The sequence below is a fragment of the Fusarium solani genome (genome assembly GCF_023522795.1).
Source record: "Fusarium solani strain SB1 chromosome Unknown bctg00000013, whole genome shotgun sequence".
Lineage (NCBI taxonomy): Eukaryota > Fungi > Ascomycota > Sordariomycetes > Hypocreales > Nectriaceae > Fusarium > Fusarium solani.
This window is the reverse complement of record NW_027072145.1, coordinates 244104-262262: the sequence shown is the minus strand read 5'-3', so window position 1 is coordinate 262262 and position 18159 is coordinate 244104. Positions and strand designations below refer to the sequence as shown.

At 54.4% G+C, this 18159-nt stretch overlaps 4 protein-coding genes across 4 annotated transcripts; 3 read left to right on the top strand and 1 right to left on the bottom strand.

Moving 5' to 3' along the window:
- Positions 1 to 128: 128 nt before the first annotated feature.
- Positions 129 to 10605, top strand: MRS44_016994 (uncharacterized protein; the record flags this gene model as incomplete). The annotated part of the gene is made up of 5 exons (XM_046271485.2): positions 129 to 1399; positions 1446 to 5358; positions 5814 to 9490; positions 9676 to 9686; positions 9953 to 10605. 5 exons carry the CDS (start codon positions 129 to 131, stop codon positions 10603 to 10605), a joined length of 9525 nt encoding a protein of 3174 aa, XP_046127221.2.
- A 57-nt stretch (positions 10606 to 10662) lies between these two features.
- MRS44_016993 (uncharacterized protein) lies at positions 10663 to 11211 on the top strand (the record flags this gene model as incomplete). Its single annotated transcript, XM_046274187.1, has 1 exon — positions 10663 to 11211. The coding sequence occupies one exon, from the start codon at positions 10663 to 10665 to the stop codon at positions 11209 to 11211; it is 549 nt and encodes a 182-aa protein (XP_046127222.1).
- Positions 11212 to 13047: 1836 nt separating this feature from the next.
- On the bottom strand, positions 13048 to 14618 carry MRS44_016992 (uncharacterized protein; the record flags this gene model as incomplete). The annotated part of the gene is made up of 4 exons (XM_065617523.1): positions 13048 to 13160; positions 13478 to 13627; positions 13692 to 14159; positions 14243 to 14618. The coding sequence occupies 4 exons, from the start codon at positions 14616 to 14618 to the stop codon at positions 13048 to 13050; spliced, it is 1107 nt and encodes a 368-aa protein (XP_065473595.1).
- Positions 14619 to 15916: 1298 nt separating this feature from the next.
- Positions 15917 to 17908, top strand: MRS44_016991 (uncharacterized protein; the record flags this gene model as incomplete). Its single annotated transcript, XM_065617522.1, has 1 exon — positions 15917 to 17908. One exon carries the CDS (start codon positions 15917 to 15919, stop codon positions 17906 to 17908), a length of 1992 nt encoding a protein of 663 aa, XP_065473594.1.
- Between the last annotated feature and the right edge of the window lie 251 nt (positions 17909 to 18159).

Below are 18159 nucleotides of genomic sequence, written 5' to 3'. Positions count from 1 at the left end.
CGAGATATGTACCGTGGACTAGCAGCGGGGAATCTTTACAATCTTTACAATCTTTACAATCTTTACAATCTTTACAATCTTTTTGAGGGACGTAGAGGTCGGTGCGACCGTGGGCGTGGTGTCGCGAAATGGACGCGACTGCTGACGAGATCCTGGTGCGAGGTGGAGATTCAATCACCGTGGCGCGTCGGTCCTCGAGACCCGTGAAGCCGACTGCAAAACTACAGGAAAGGCTACAGGCGATTGAGAAGAGGAATGATACAGTGAGGAGGAACGGGCCACAACAGCCGCGGGATGGTGAAAATGAAGGCGAGACTGGATTGGCCGACGGGGCCAGAGATTCGCAGATGACGGAAGGCGCGACGGGCAACCACGCGTCGCCCATGCAGATCATGTTCCGAGCGATGCTCCAGGAGACGTCGACCCATTTGATGAGTGAACAGAGGAAGATGCTAGAGAGGCTCTGGGACGCGTTGATGGAGAACCAGCGAACGGCAACGCGGATGATGAGCGAACAGCTGGAGATGATACGCCAACTCCAGCAGGAAATCCAGACGATCAAGGCCCAGGCAGCCGAGGAATTGAAGAAGGCGGACGAGCTCAGACGCTCGCACGAACAAGCCACCAGGCAGCTCAAAGCCATGCGTGAACAGGCTGCAAGAGACCTTGAGCAGATGCGAGAGCAAGTTATGAAAGAGCTAGGGAGAACACAACCCCAGACGGCAGAGGAGTTAAAGCAAGTGAAAGAAGAAATGAAACAGGTGAAGGAACAGCTAAACACGATGGCCGACAGCATCTCCAGCAGTGCTCAGACGAGCCCACAGCCATCGTATGCGGACGTAGCCCGCACCCCGCCTACGAGCCAGCCAAGCAATGTCCACACACTGTCGTCCATACGCACGACCCCATCCTCGTTCACGGATACCTTGTTCTGCACCATCGACACCTCGCGGGTCAGCGAAGAGGACAGAGGCAAGGCGCAAGTTGGAGAAGTTCGTCAAGCGATCGAAGAGAAGGTGCGGGCCAGAGAAGGCCAACAGAGCTGGCGGTGCGCAGCCGTGGTGAAAGACGCGAGGAACGCAGACCGCATCAAGGTGATCTACCGGGATGAAGCAGAGATGCTGCTTGTCAGGGAGGTGGCAGAGAAGACGGTGGTCAAGGGCGCAAGAGTCCTCAGGGACCAACTGTACCCGGTTAAGGTTAACGGCGCAAACAGGACTGCGGTGCTGGATCCATCCGGCAACGTGCTGCCAGGTGCGGCGGAGGCACTAGGAAAGGAGAATGAGGTGACGATCGCCAAGATGCACTGGCTCAGTGACAAGGAGAATGGGAAAATGTACGGTTCGATGGTGATCTACGTTACGAAGGCGGGTGATGCGCGACGTCTACTAGAGGAGAGGTACTTCCATCTTGCCGGAGAGTCAGCTAGTACCAACATCTTCGAGCGGCGTCAAGGCCCAGCCCAATGTTACAACTGCTGGGAAACTGGTCACAAGGCGTTCACCTGCAAGAAAGCGCAGCGATGCGGTAAATATGCGGAGGCGGGACATCGCCACGGAGAATGCCAGGCCGTCGAGCCGAAGTGCGTTCTATGCAGAGGGCCGCACGAGTCGTTCAGTCGACACTGCCGAGTGCGGCGACTACATGGTGATGTGCACTAATCTGAAAATCTTCCAGCTCAACGTGCGGAAGAGGGATGTGGTACAGCTGAGCATGATGAACGACAGAGACTTGCGGGACTATGCGGTGCTGGCGGTAGCCGAACCATACGCTTTGAGCATTGATGGAGCGTTGGTGACAGTACCGAACAATCACAGAAACTGGACGAGATTCCTACCGACAAAGAGACATGAGATGCAATGGGCGGTTCGCAGCATGCTCTGGATCCGCAGTGACCTAGAAGCGGAACAGGTGCCGATACCCTCGGCTAACCTAACCGGAGCAATACTCCGGTTGCCTGACCGGGAAGTCTTGGTGGTATCTGTGTACGTGGAAGGGAGGGACGAGAATGCTTTACGCACGGCCGTGAGACAACTGCACACGACGATAATGGACTTCCGCAACGGCACCGGCAAAAGAACGGATGTCGTTCTGGCCGGCGACTTCAATCGACATGACCAACTCTGGGGAGGCGACGAGGTGACAGGCAGGAGGCAAGGCGAGGCGGGCCCGATCATCGACCTCATGGACGAGCATGGCCTACTCAGTCTTCTCCCGCGAGGGACGAAGACTTGGGAAGGGCCAAACTGCGAGAGTACGATCGACCTGATGCTTACATCGTCCGAGTTGGCAGAAGAAGTGGTCCACTGCGGCATCCACCCGACCGAACATGGGTCAGATCACAGGGCAATCCGAACAGAGTTTGACCTCACGACGCCTGAAAGGACGGTTGAGCCAAGATTACTTTTTAAGAACGCACCGTGGAATGCGGTCAGGGAGAGGGTGAAGGGCAAGCTGGCACCACTCCCATGGGACGGCGGAGTTCAGGCACAGACGGACAGGCTGATGGAGGTGGTTCTCGATGCGATCCACGAACTGGTTCCACGGGCTAAACCATCACCGTACGCGAAGAGATGGTGGACAACAGATCTTACGAGGCTTCGAAAGGCGTACACGTTCTGGAGGAACCTAGCGAGGTCCCAGCGCCGTGTAGGCCACCGAATCGACAACCTAGAAAACAGAGCCAAGGAAGCAGCCAAGGAGTATCACGACACCATCAAAAGGCAGAAGAAGGCCCATTGGGATGATTTCCTCGCAGACGGGACCAACATCTGGCAAGCCGCCACGTACCTCAAACCCGGAGGTGGGATGGCCAGTGACAAGATTCCCCCATTGAAAAGAGCGGACGGGACGACGACGCAGGACAAGGCCGAGCAGGCGGAAGAATTGCTCAGTGCATTCTTCCCACCGCTGCCGGCAACCATAGAAGACGAAGACCCGCGACCGCGGCGGAGAGAAGTGGCCATGCCGAACTTGGCGATGGAGGAAGTGGAGGAGAAGATCATGGAAGCCAAGGCGTGGAAAGCGCCCGGGGAAGACGGACTGCCGGCGATGGTGTGGAAACAGCTGTGGCCGGTGGTGAAGGAGCGCGTTATGCATCTATTCCACACTTCACTGGGCGAAGGACAACTACCGGACCAGTGGAGGAGCGCCAAGATCATTCCGCTCAAGAAACCGGACAAGGGAAACTATAGGATCGCAAAGGCATGGAGGCCGATCTCGCTTTTGTCGACGCTGGGCAAGATCCTCGAAGCAGTAGTAGCTGACAGAATTTCGTACGTCGTCGAGAGGTTCGGACTCTTACCCACAAACCATTTTGGGGCGAGAAAACGGCGGTCGGCAGAGCAGGCACTGCTGCTCTTCCAGGAACAGGTCTACAAAGCATGGCGGAACCGCAAAGTGGTCAGTCTGGTTAGCTTCGACGTCAAGGGTGCCTACAACGGAGTGTTCAAGGACAGATTGCTGCAAAGACTCGAAGCAAGAGGCATCCCCAAGGGGCTTGTGAAGTGGATAGATGCGTTTTGCTCGAACCGCACGGCCACCATCGTGGTGAACGGCTACACTTCTGAGCGACGGGAGCTGCCACAGGCCGGCCTTCCGCAAGGGTCGCCACTGTCGCCTGTGCTCTTCCTCTTCTTCAACGCAGACCTAGTGCAGAGCAGGATCGACTCGAAAGGCGGCTCGATCGCGTTCGTCGACGACTACTCAGCCTGGGTCACAGGGCCGACGGCGGAGGCGAACAGGGACGGCATACAGGCCATCATTGACCGAGCACTAGCGTGGGAGAGACGCAGTGGAGCGACGTTTGAATGCGACAAGACGGCTATCATCCACTTCACACGCGTCGCTGAACGCACCAGTGATGCACCGTTCATGATCAAGGGAGAGGAAGTCAAGCCGAAGCAGAAGATCAAGATCTTGGGAGTGGTTATGGACACGGAGCTCAGGTTCAAGCAACATATAGCCGAGGCCGCTTCCAAAGGTCTCTCGGCAGCTATGTGTCTGAGGAGACTCAAGATACTTCCACCGCACACTGCCAGACAGCTCTTCGTCGCCACCGTTGCTCCGGCCATGGACTACGCTTCTGTCGTGTGGTCGCATGCACGCGGAGAAAGAGAACTAACCTGGCTCAACAGGGCACAGAAAGTAGGGGCACAGGCGATCACGGGCGCCTTTCGAACGGTGTCGACGGCAGTGGCTGAAGCGGAGGCCAGCATCCAGACGGTATGCGAGCGACATGCTCAGGCCGGCACGAGACTATACATCAACGTCCGGACTCTGCCAAAGACACACCCGCTGGCAACATTAAAAGTGTCAGTGAGCCGAAGGTACATCTCGCCGATGAAGAGACTGGCACTTGCACATGCCGAGAGCGGAATCGAGCGAATGGAAACGATCCAAGCCTATGCGGTACCACCGTGGCACGGCCGCGTGTTGCTGGAGTGCGAGACTGATCGGGAAGCGGCGGTAGCAGCGGCCGACAGTGCCGACGATATTGTCATCGCGACTAGTGCTTCCGACAGGGGAGGACTAGTAGGCATGGGAGGCGTCATCTGCCACAAATCGCCTGGCCGGGCAGATAAGGTAGTCGCCAGGTACTCGGTCACTCTCGGTTCGCGAGACGACCAGAACCCATACACGGCCGAGCTGGAGGCGATAGCAATGGCACTTCGATGTATGCCCGACGGACTTCAATGCCAAGAGCTCACGGTATTATCGAGCAGCCAGTCATCCCTAAAGGCGATTACACGACCACGACAGCAGTCAGGTCAGGGCACCATTCGGCAGATCTATGATCACATCGAACGACTGGGAAAAGCAAACAACAGGGTCAAGATGATGTGGATACCGTCCCGAAGCGATGAATTTGCCATGGGCCACATGGCGAAGAGGCAAGCCCGAAGAGCAACCGCGGCAGAGCGCACACCGGAGTCGTTACCATACCAGGCTCGCTCCACCCGGACCAGATTGGCGAGGTCGCAACTGCGGCAGCAACGGACACTGCCCGACAGAGTAGGCGGCTACTCCAAGAGGATCGACAAAGCTCTGCCAGGCAAACACACGGAAGCGCTATACGATGGACTAAAGAGAGGAGAAGCAGACGTGCTCTCGCAGCTCCGTACGGGAATGGCGAGGATCAACAGTTACCTGTACAGGATAGGCGCGGTGGAGTCTGACATGTGTGACTGTGGACAAGCAGCCGAGACGATGGAACATTTTCTGTTCCGGTGCACAAGGTGGGAGGCAGAGCGTGAAGGCATGCGACAAGTTAGACAAAACATGATGGGAAATCTCTCGTTCTTTCTGGGGGGCAAGTCGACGTCGGATGGGCAGAAATGGGCACCTAACCTACAGGCGGTGCGGGCGACGGTCAAGTTTGCAACGGAGACGGGAAGACTGGGAGCGAATCGAGGGATATAACATACTAATCATCGAATCCAGGAGATACTAACATCTAACAGCCTCAGGTTGACAGACCATGCTTCAGCTGCTGAAGATAGGATGCTGAACACTTGGAGAAACCGGCCTTCAAGCAGGCCTGTCAAATAGAGTCAAGCGAGGCTGGAACAAAAGAATCGGAGAGAGAAGTTGGGCTTTCTTTTGTGGTTAGGATTAACACGACGGAAGTGTAAATGGCTTAGCGTATCTAACGGCCCTATGAGATTAGTTCTCCCGGGCGTAATAAAACCTACTACTACTACTACTACCCTGTGGTGGACCGCACGAGTCGTTCAGCAGAAGCTGCCCGAGACTCTATCCTACCCGGCATGAGTAAGATGTTTCAGGTGATCCAATTGAATGTAAGAAAACAGGGTATGGTACACGAAAGCCTAATGAACGACAAGCGACTCCAAAATTTTGCAGTTTTGGCGATCCAAGAACCACAGGCACGAAAAGTCGATAGCAAACTATTTACAGTCCCTACGGGACACCCCAAATGGATCAAAATGGTCCCCACAATTTGGAGAGATGGCAGATGGGCGGTCCGGAGCATGTTGTGGGTGAACAAGAATGTGGAGGCGGAGCAGATACCGATTGAGTCGCCGGACATGACGGCAGCCGTCATAAGGCTCCCTGAGCGGCTGGTCCTGGTAGTATCAACTTACGTACCAGGAGGAGATGCTCAGGCTCTACGAGACACCTGCAACATCTTACGCCAGGTTATCACAGACACAAGAAGAGAAGCAGGTAGGGTTGTGGATGTGGTGGTTGCCGGAGACTTTAACCGGCACGACCAGCTCTGGGGAGGAGATGACGTTTCTTTAGTGAGACAGGGTGAAGCGGACCAGATCATTGACCTTATGCACGAACTTGGCCTCACCAGCTTGCTCCCCAGAGGAACGAAGACGTGGAGTGACGGAGTCTTTGAGACAACGGTCGACTTGGTCTTGGCCTCGGAGGAGTTGACGGCATCAACTGTCCAATGCGCGATTCACGGGACGGAACACGGCTCAGATCATCGGGCGATTGACACGGTCTTCGACATTTCGGTTCCCGGACCAAAACAACAGACTCGGCTTCTCCTGAAGAATGCGCCATGGAGAGAAATCAACGCAAGAATTGCAAGCGCACTGGAGGCATCGCCGTCGGAAGGCACCGTACAGGAGAAAACTGACAGGCTGATGTCGGTGGTTATGGAGGCGGTTCATTCCCTGGCACCAAAAGCCAAGCCGTCGCCGTACGCCAAACGGTGGTGGACGACGGACCTGACGCAGCTTCGCCAAATATACACGAACTGGAGGAACCGCGCTCGAGCCGAGAGGCGGGCAGGGCAAGCCAGGACGGAGCTGGAAGAGATGGCGAAAGGGGCTGCAAAGCAGTATCATGACGCCATCCGACAACAAAAGAAGAAGCATTGGAACGAGTTTCTGGCGGACAATGACAACATCTGGAAGGCGGCCAAGTACTTGAAGTCTGAGGATGATACAGCATTTGGCAAAATTCCGCAGCTGGCCAGGGCGGATGGGACAGCCACGACTAACCACAGGGAACAAGCTGAAGAGCTCCTATCCAAGTTCTTTCCTCCCCTGCCGAACGACATCGAAAACGAAGGCCCTAGGCCTCAAAGAGCCCCTATAGCGATGCCAGATATCACAACAGAGGAGGTAGAACGACAACTGTTCGCGGCAAAATCTTGGAAGACCCCCGGGGAAGATGGACTGCCGATGTTTGTTTGGAAGCAGGTGTGGCCAGTCGTCAAGCACTGGGTGATGGTAATATTTCGGGCTTCATTGGAAGAGGGAACGTTGCCCCACCAGTGGAGGCACGCAAAGATCATACCGCTCAAAAAGCCCGGTAAAGGAGACTACACGGTGGCAAAGGCCTGGCGACCGATTTCCCTACTGGCTACACTCGGCAAGGTGTTGGAGTCGGTGGTCGCGGAAAGGATCTCACATGCTGTGGAAACGTACGGCTTGCTCCCGACGAATCATTTTGGAGCCCGCAAGCAACGATCAGCAGAACAAGCGCTTCTGCTCCTGCAGGAACAGATCTATGCCGCTTGGCGACGTGGACGGATCGTGAGCCTGGTCAGTTTCGATGTCAAGGGAGCTTACAATGGAGTGTGGAAGGAAAGGCTTCTTCAGAGAATGAAGGCACGTGGCATCCCGGAGCAGCTAGTTGGCTGGGTAGAAGCGTTTTGCTCCAATCGCACGGCATCGATCCTAATCAACGGAGAGTCATCGGAAATTCGAGACCTACCACAGGCAGGCTTACCCCAGGGCTCTCCGCTGTCTCCAATCTTGTTTCTTTTCTTCAACGCAGATTTGGTACAGCGGCGGATCGACAGCAACGGAGGAGCGATCGCGTTTGTGGACGATTTTACAGCCTGGGTCACAGGGCCGACAGCGCAGAGCAACCGTAAGGGAGTCGAAGCAGTTATCAAAGAGGCTATGGATTGGGAGAGGAGAAGCGGCGCGAGATTTGAGGCGGACAAGACTGCTATCATACATTTCACCCGGAAGGAGTCCAAGTCCGACTCAGAGCCCTTTATGATCAGGGGGCAGACAGTCCAACCGAAAGACCGTGTCAAGATCCTGGGAGTTATCATGGACGCCGGGCTCAAGTACAAGGAACACATCGCCAGGGCAGCATCCAAGGGGTTGAAAGCAGCAATGGAACTAAAGAGGTTAAGGGGCTTATCACCAGCGACAGCAAGACGGCTATTCACAGCTACAGTAGCCCCGGTTGTGGACTACGCCTCCAATGTGTGGATGCACAGGTGCCAGGACAGAATCATGGGACCAATTAACAGGGTTCAGAGAGCGGGAGCCCAGGCTATCGTTGGAACGTTTAGTGCAGTGGCGACGAGCGTAGCGGAAGCAGAAGCTCATATCGCTTCAGCACAACAGCGGTTCTGGAGGAGGGCAGCCAAGATGTGGACGGATATCCGCGCATTGCCCAGCACCAACCCTCTCCGCAGGATGACATCCCGCATACGAGCGTTCAGAAGGGCTCACCGGTCACCACTCTACCAGGTAGCAACGACACTCGGAGATATACCAATGGAACAGCTGGAAGCCATTCAACCATTCGCACTAGCGCCATGGGAGGAAAGAGTGGAGGCCATCACCGACGATACAGCCCCAGGAGAGTCGGAAGCAGGCTGGGCCATACGCATCGCAGTGAGCAGCTCTGCGCGAAATGACGTAGTGGGTGTTGGTGGAGCAGTCCAGATTCCGCTTTCGGTGCGAGGCGGCCCAAAGCTCGAGACCTTCTCATTTACTCTTGGTATGAGAACAGAACAGAACCCATATAGCGGAGAGCTAGCGGCGATGGCGTATGCCCTAAGGCGAACTCCACCAAGGGTGAAATATCGCAGGTTTGCACTGCTAACGAGCAACAAGGCTGCTGCGCTTACGCTCAAGCAACCCCGTCAGCAGTCCGGGCAAGAATACATACGCTGTATCTACGATTCCATTGAAGACCTGCGGGAAGACGGAAACGTCGTAAGGGTCCTGTGGCTACCCTCAAGCGATGAAAACGAGCTTCTGAAGCAGGCCAAGGCAGAGGCATGGAAGGCAACACAGCAAGGAGCCATTCCTCAAAAGTGGTTTCCTGGCATGAAATCGACAACGCTCAGGATTGCACGATCCAAAGTCAACGCCAATGGGTCGTTGCCAGACAAGGTTGGAAGACATTCTAAAAGAGTCGATGCGGCACTCCCGGGGAAACACACGAGACAACTCTACGACCAGCTGTCATGGAAAGAAGCTAGTGTGCTCGCCCAGCTCAGAACAGGCATAGCGAGATTGAACGCATATCTCTTCCACATCAAAGCGGTACCATCGGACCGGTGTGATTGTGGACAAGCGAGAGAGACAGTTGAACATTTCCTCTTCCGATGCCGAAAGTGGACAGCATACCGGACAGAGATGCTTCAATGCACCGATACCCAGAGAGGCAACATCTCTTTCTATCTTGGAGGAAAGTCACCATCTGATGACCAAAAATGGACGCCAAACTTGGAAGCTGTTCGAGCGACAATCCGGTATGCATTGGCCACGGGCCGCCTTGATGCAAGCTAACCGGGGAGAGGAAGCCCACCCCCACCCCCCCAAAAACCCTCCCCACCAACCAACTATTTCCCAACTTCACTCGACCCTCACCCCGTGCCAATAAAAGCGAACACCGCTTCAGCCGCCGTAGATAGGACACTGAACACTTGAAGAATAGGCTTCAAGCTAGTTCGTTAATAACGCTACCAAACCATGGGAATCCGCAGAGAGCGAATAGGTAAGGAAACATAAGCAACAAGCGGGCACGGTATGGGCTCAAGGAGACAAGGACACAATTTGAGCAATGTATGGATATATTAGTGATGGGTGCCCTTTCGGTTTAAGCCGCCGGGCGTAATGAATAAAAAATTAAATAAATAAATACTACTCCTCTCTTTCCTCTCACATCTTGCCTCCTCTATATATAGTAGTATACTCATACTTACTATACGTAGAAATAGAAGTAGCAGCTAGCAGCAGAATGGCTAACCAGGACCTATTTAATAACCTTAATCTCTTCCACGATATTGAAGCGCGTGTCCTGATCTGCACCCGAGATGATTGCAAATTCGCATTATCCAACGGGCCACCACGCGTGACGACACATCTTCGCGATAAGCATAGCGTCTCCACTGAGGCAAGGAAAGGGCTGAGCCGACTTCTTAAGTCTTTGTCCCCACCCAGGCTCCTAGACCCCGACGAGGCACCACCTCGAGCCGACGGATCGGCTGAGCACGACAAGCTGCGAGTATACGAAGGCTTCGCCTGCATCCACTGCCGATTCCGCACCATCAGTCTCCAGCTGATGCGGCGCCACCTATCCAGCCCGCCGGATGACTGCCGTTTCAAAGCCGATCATGCTCGACCCCGTCGCCGCCGCGATCTCGACCAGCAGTTCGAATGCGTCTATCTACAGACATGGACGACCGGGTCAACGGGGAGATACTGGATTATCAAGCGAGGCGGAAGTGTCGTCCGGCCGGTGGATGGCCCGGCGGTCCAGGCCCACCTGCGAGCCGTATTAACGCGGGAACTCAATAGACGACAGCATCCCGCTGCGGCAGAGCCGGCGGGGGAGATAACGGCGTTCGCACTACAGCGGCCCTAGATGGAGAGAACCGGCTAGGACTAGACATATAGAGATAGGGGTCGCCGCTAGGTATTTATGGCTTTAACACGGACGTCCACTTCCCCTGGCGGACGGGAACATCTCCTCGGACGACGCGGAGTATGCGGACTCGACGAAGATCTTATAAGACCAGGTGGGGGCCAGGACAGGATCGCCTCACTTGTCCGTCTCACCGACTTGATGATAGACCGCTATGAGGAGACGGCAAGGAAGACGAGTCGACACATCCTCTGCTGGCTCCGAAGCACGCAGACTTCGTCCATCTACAGCAAGCCTTTCACGCTCGTGCAGCCATCGTCATCAGGCAAGTATCGAATCCTGCTTAAACGATGCCTAGCGATGGTCTTTCGGCTCTATCAAATGCCCCCCGACACGCGCATACAGGCTGCGGGCCTGGCGCTGAACAGGAAGCAGCTCCAGTTCTTGGATGCGATCTGGACCCACGAGGCAGTTGGGGGCTCAGCCGCCATGGAGAAGCTCGCCGGCACGTACAGGTGTTCGATTCGACGTGGCCAAGCAGCTGCAGGGCATGAGGAATACATGCAGGATGAAGACGAGGACGATGAGGGCGATGAGAAGCGATGAGGAGGAGGACGAGGATAGGGAGTTCACCACGTGGATGAATGGCCTGGGTGAAATAAGCGGCGACGAAATACCAGATGAAGAGACCGGGACCGGTGCCACCAGAGGATCCCCTGAAGAGCTGATTGAGTTACTCTTTGTTGAGACCGTATGACCAAGATGGTCCGATCTGCTGATGGCTGGGATGTGGATACTATGTAAGGAGCTGTGCTTCTCTCAGACACATGTAACTTATTCAAGAACAACACATCACTTCCCACTCCCGCAATATTGCTTCATCAATCTCAACCACGTGTCTGCCCATTTCCTGCACCGTCTCTTCCTGTCTTCTAACAATTTCCTTAAGTTCCCTGGTCGTTTCAATCTGTTCCTTCAGCGCTTCCTTCAGCCACTTGGTCTCCCTACGCGACTCCAGGGCTGCTGTCAGATCAGATTAACAATCAAATATATCAATCAGATCAATCAATTCAAATCAGATATGGAATTTCATCCGATCAATCAATTCAGATACAAGCGCCTATACATCTGATATATCTGATATCCCTTTGTCGCACTGAGGGTGCCAAAAGGATCAAGGGTCAAGTAAACGATAATGAGCAGCAGCAGTGTGTTGATTGATTGTTGTCTGAGGTTGTCTCTTGTGCGGGGTACTCCATCCCGCAGAGTTACTTAAAGCATACGGCTAGATTACTAACGCAGTTGTTTCCTGAGGCCGTGAAGATCATGCCTACCCTGCGACAGAAGGGGATCTAGAGACTTTACGGCGCTTGCGTCCTTGGTGGTCTGTGTGGTCGGAACCGTCGTCTTCCGAGCCAGAGTCTGGACAATGCGGAAGTGAAGGACAGTCCTCTTTACCGCGTTGCTCTATCTGACTGCGCACATACGGTTGAGGCCTGCATACCCTGTAAACCATGGCGAACACTCTAGTATTAGAAATTAACACAACCTGCGGTTCATGGTAGCTTCGACGTGCAATCACGGCGAAGCTTCTGCTCTGTATTCATCCTTGTCGTCCAGGGCTTGTCCTTGGAGGCCGCAGGCAGCGCCGGACATTGTGCTAGGTCAGCTGTTAGTCGACTACTTCTGGCGATTCTGCCTCAATGACGAAAAAGTATTGGCGTTATTGTCTCGTTTGTGAACCTGGGCAGCCCTACTCTGCACAATTCGGTAATTGGACGACATGATGTGCACCGACCCCGCGCATTGACGCCCCGAACCTCAGAGAGGCAGACTGCATACGGAGGCAGGGCCAAAAAGTCTGCCCAGGAAAAAGCAACAACAGCGCCATAACCAGGGTACATACAAGGAATACTTCAATCTCATTCGATTCTGCTTGACGCCAGTATATTATAGCAGGCTCCAGTCAGTAGCCGAAACCCACACTTCCCCTACACGCCCTGAAGTTATAGAGGCATCAGGTTAGCTTATGGAGCGGATTTAAGAGGGATGTACCTGTAAGTAGCTGACAACGATTGAAGGATGTGGCGTTGACAACTTAGGTAAAGACTTTTTGGCCCTGCCTCCGTACGGTTTTAGTCTCGATTTGCAGCACTTGGTTTACCGGGGAAAGTTTTGTTCCCTCATCCCGAAATGGCAAGCCGCTCCTATTATTGGACCAAGCAAGGTTGTCTCCGGCAAACTGGGGTGGTCTGTCTCTCCCAGCCGCTTTGGCATCAGCTTCAGCTGTGACGGGAGGCAGTACAAGGTCGTGTGGCATTCACGACGGAGAGCCGAGCACCTGCCGAGTTGAGGCGCCTGTGGTACAGCAATGACGTTCCAGACCAGTAGATTAATCAAATAAATCCCCTGTCTGTCCATGCGGGTTTGGACTTGCTACGCTCAGGGGCTGCTGGTAGGGCTGCCGTGTTCGTTGGTGGAGTTGGGACGTCGAGGAGATACCACAGCTACAGCAGTGCCATTCCGGAAGCCTAAATGACGTTGTTCGAGCCAACCTGGCCAAGATTAAGCCATAAAGATTGGTGGACTTCGTAGGTGCAATCGGAAGGACCAAGGGTTAGAGCTGGCCCCAATACCACTGGGGTCGCATTCCCGGCTTCACAACGAGGTTGCACAGCGTCTTGTCGACTTTGCCCCTGAACAAATGAGAAGAACAGAGCAAGAAGAATTCTTTCGCGTATTATGACCAAGTCTTATAAGCATCCTCATTATATTGCTAAAATGAAAGTAAAACCCATCAAAAAAGCGCTCAGACCCAGCTTGTAGCCAGGAGAATCGTGTGCTGGCGGAAATATATACGGCCGCCAGCTACCTTCATCATTCACCTCATCCAAATTGCACACAGTAGTCCCTCTCTCTGCTGGGTTTGCACCACTGAGGTTATACGCCACTTCGATCCACTGCACTTCGAGGAGGGCCGACTTGCCCAGTGTCATGTTGCCCGTCCACGTCCCGCCGTTGCCTACATTTAACGGTCAGGTTAGCTTGTCTCAATTATGAAATGTCGCGGGTTAAGTATAACTCACCCCACAACGCGACGGATAACCGACTGGGCGCAACAGGCACATTGACTGTTGTGTTGGCCATATGAACGCCGTTGATATACCAGACTACCTGGTCTCCCACCCAATCCATACGGTAACTGATCCATGTCTCCCTCGAGATATTCTTAGGCAGCGACATGTTCCAGTGTGAGTCCGGAACGTATTTGCCACGGATATCGAACGTCGGCTGTGTGTTGAAGCCCACCACATCCTCATCGTCGCGAGTCAAGAGCTCGATGTCGGCCTCCTGCGTGTCGTTCTTGTATGTGAAGAAGGCGGCGCAGGCACCCGGTGCGCCCGAGACACGCGCGTAGAGACGCAGCGACAAGTGCAGGATGGCTTCGTCGGTGAAGTCCATGCCGCTTGACTGATGAGAGCTCTCATTTTGGCGAGAGCTTGGAAGGGCCAGGGCGGTTTTGGCATTGCCGTCTGATGTATCCGATATGCTTTCTGCGACACGAGGAGGGCGAGTCAACCGACTTACTCGCAACAGCGGGCAGCCATGTGAGTCTGCATCAAAGGTCTAAACATACTTATGTACACGCTGTCTGGCTGGTAGTCGATCGGCAGCAGGTTAGGCCCAGCATCCGGACCTGCATGTCGCAGACCCTCTCTCCGTGACCAGTCGAGCTGCCACGCCATATCATTCGTCGAAGCGCCTGCAGTGATATTGTTGGGGTCGCGGGACTCTCGGACATCATCCCACGTGTCTGAAGAAATGTTGCGGAAATCATAGAAGCGGTAGTAAGAAAACTGTGAAGCAGCGGTGCCATTCGTGACAAAGAAGGAGCAGTTGGAATAACGGCCTCCCGCTGCAGCTGCGACTGGCAGAACCAAGGAAGAAAGGAGACATAAGCAGAGGCGGCACAGAGCGAGTAGAGCACCACCAGCGGCTGCTTGTCTCCCCATCGCGACGACTACATGGGAAATGGCAGAGAGAAAAGGAGATGACAGTAACAAAAAACCGTTAACGACATGCGACGAAAGGGAGAGGCAAAACGGGGAATGCCAGGTTATGATTCTCGACCGTTGGAATGCTCGCTATCCCTAAATGCCCGGGATGTTGCCCCGGAGGCGAATGCCAAGCGTGCAGCGCGGTTATTACGGGACACATTGGAAACGCCTGGTTCTGTGGCCGGCTAGCGATCGATAGTTTGCGGACTAGCGAAGGCGGTTGGCGTACGTACCTTGAATGCAACGAGGACCGGGTCACCGCGCGTCTTGGCCACGTCTTTGTCTGCCGCCAGCGCTTAACAGCTTGTCAGGGATACGGCCGAATGAGGCGCCATGACGCACGGAGTCCTTGTCCAAAGATCCCTTACTACCGAAGGACAAGTAGGCCCTCTGTGCCCTTGTATATGTGCCTGTCTCCGTGTGATGGAGAGGTACAGCGTCTGAATAGTCCAAAAATAAGGATACGTACTACGGAGTAAGCCATTGTCAAAAGAAACGAAAATCACAGGGCCGAGCCTTGGACAACCACGTAAGGCGTCACCATCCTAGCCCATAGGCGTTGCTCAATATACTGCTGATCCCTAGCGGGACGGGCCACTGCAAATTTCCACATTCAGCGGACCTTCCAGCCAACGAGTGACAAACAGGGCGACCCGAGCTGGGCTGGATGCAGAATCTACAGTAGATCAAGGCATCCAGCCAACCAACAACTTGGGATTTCCTGGTTAGCCGCCTGCCAGTATCTTCCCCATAATTCCCACCTGAGAGAGGCTAAAGTAGGGTCAAGTGGCTTGTTCATCCACGGTGGCCAGGAAATAAGGAGCTGCAAGCCTGAGCAGGAGTCAATCGTTCAACTGAGGCTTCCATAGGATAAGGCACGGAGCTGTATCGATCGTATTCTGAGTTGTCTAACCTACGGTAGCCTCCTGCATGCCAGACCCATGTCCTTGGGAGATGTCTAGAACACAGTTTGGCGCTTCCGCCGGAAGCTACTGGATTGGGGGTAAAAGAGAAAATGGCAGATTCATCATGCTTGTGTTAATGCTATAAAGAGGAGCATCAAGGGAATCAGCATCAACAGTCCTTCTTGCCTTCCTTCTGCAGTCAATACCTTCGTCTATTTCAAACACTCGTTGAGGCTTTGCCTCCCGTTGTTGAGGTTCCTTGTGGCCTTTTCTCACTCATTTGCTTATCCTTCTGATACTTGCTAGACCGTTACTTCAGTACTCTTATCTCTTGTCACTTGGCCCATCATGAGCTCCAACGATCAGTCCAAGGCATCTGAGAGTGATCCCGTCTCGTTCACTATTACACCTCCGCCTCGCCTCCCGCCAGCTTCACCCGTGGCAGTTCCGTCACCAGCTCTCACCTCGTCTTCTCGTTCGACTCCTGCTCCGTCTCCAGCGCCTCAGGGCGGGTCTATTCAGGGGCTACCCCCGTCCCCCTCGTCTAGCGTTTCGCCACAGTCTCGGCTGCAAGGTCCGCAGCCTGCCCGGCTCAGCAGCTCACTCTCAGTCTTGTCGTTTTTGAGCTCAAGCAGCCGGCCAGCCTCAACTGTCTGCGACGGTGGCTCCCCAAGCCCTTCAGCCTCCACCTCGGCGCAGACACTTGGCTCGGTAAAGTCCTACCGGAGCACCTCGTCCAACTCGCCCCTTTACATGTTCAAGAATCCCATGAAGGCGGGCAAGCAACTCCCCTTTGAGGAGCCGGCGCTCAGTGACGAAGACTTTGAAGTCTTTACCAGACTCGCCCACGACCAACAGGTACTCGATGCCCCAGGAGTCTGGACCAAGTCGTTCACCAGATTACTCTACGTGGTGACCATTTTGAGCATCGTGTACTTCGTCTTTGTCGGTTGGCCGCTCTGGGACGGCGTTGCGCGGTTGTTTTGGCACTTCTTCCACAGTGAAGAACTCCAGGACCACATCTGGGGCCTTCTTGCCTTCGTCATTGCCGGCACCATCCGCAACACCCTGCCGCAGTTCTTCTGCACGTTTGACCGCACAGAGCCTGACTCGAACTCGGAAAAGCCACGAGATGCGTCTGAGTGCTGCATCATCATCCCATGCTACAAGTCAGCCGAGACGCTGCGCTCGACGCTGCCGGCTTGTCGAGCCATCTTCAGCCCCGAGCAGATCTTTGTTATCGCTAACGGGAATTCGCCGACTCCACTTGATCACACCGCCGACGTGTGTGCTGAGTTTGGAGTGAGGCACTATTGGGTGCCTATCGGTAGCAAGATCACGGCCGAGTTTGTGGGCGTGGCGCTAGCTAACAAGTACAAGTACTGCATGCTGATTGACGACGATGTGCTCCTTCCGGCCACCCTACCCCTACCCACGCATCTTTTCGGGAATCCCGACCAGGACAAGGTGGCGTGTGTGGGTTACACCATCAAGAGCGTCGGTCCAGATTCGTCTCGCGGCACGCTCATGCAGCAAGCCCAGGACATTGAGTACAAAGTTGCTGGCCTAGCCAAGGTGTTCCAGACCCGTTACGGGAGTGTCATCTTTCCCCACGGCGCGATTGCGCTGTGGCGCCGAGACGTGCTGGAGAAGATCTTCCACGCTCACCCCGGATACCACATCTCTGAAGACTGGTTCCTGGGCCACACGGCGAGGGCCGCCGGGTACCGCATGGTCATGAGCTCGCAAGTCTTTGTCGAGACCGAAACGCCGCCCCGTCTTTTCCCGGCCTTGTTTGCCAAGAAGGAAGGCTCCCGCGGCGGTTACGGCGAGATGTCCATCTACAGACAACGTTTCTTCCGCTGGAACTTCTTCTTCATGTTCCGCATGTGGACTAATATGGCATATCTCACCTTCAGTTGGCGCTTGGGCTGGCGTGAGCTTTTCACCAAGTTGTGGGTGTTTGGCGAGTGCTACGACTCGCTCATTTTCCTCTTCGCACCCCTTGTTCTTCCCGTCGCTCTAGCCGCCAGCTGGCGCCTCACGCTGATTGTGAGTAGCGGGTTGCTCGTCTTCAACTTCCTCCTTGTCTGTTGGTTCAACCTCATCCACTTGGGGCTGTTGAGGAGAAAGCGGGCGACGGATGAGCGGATTCAGTGGATTGCGTTCCCGGCATATATGTTCCTCAAGTTTATCATGGTGTTTGTCAATGTTGCGAGTGTGTACTGGAGCATCTACGAGTATGCTTTCTTCTTCACCCGACAGCATCTGAGGGTGACAGAGAATGTCCCGGCTTGGCAAGTCATTAGACAGAACCTGCAACGGACGACCCCTGAGTGAGAAGCGTCTTGCATCTGCATGTATCCGCACAGTTTGGCTTAATTTTTTTTTCTTCTTCTTTCTTTTCTTCTTTTTCTTTTTTGCATAAGGTAATTAGATATTCCGTAATTAGTTTAGAGCTGCACATTATTATAAATTGAACCAAGCATTTCTCAACATCGTCGATCAGGCCGTCACATCATGCCACTTAACCACCGTCTTAGTACGTAGTATTGGGCACGGATGTCGATACTGGATACCCTGCCCGCCTC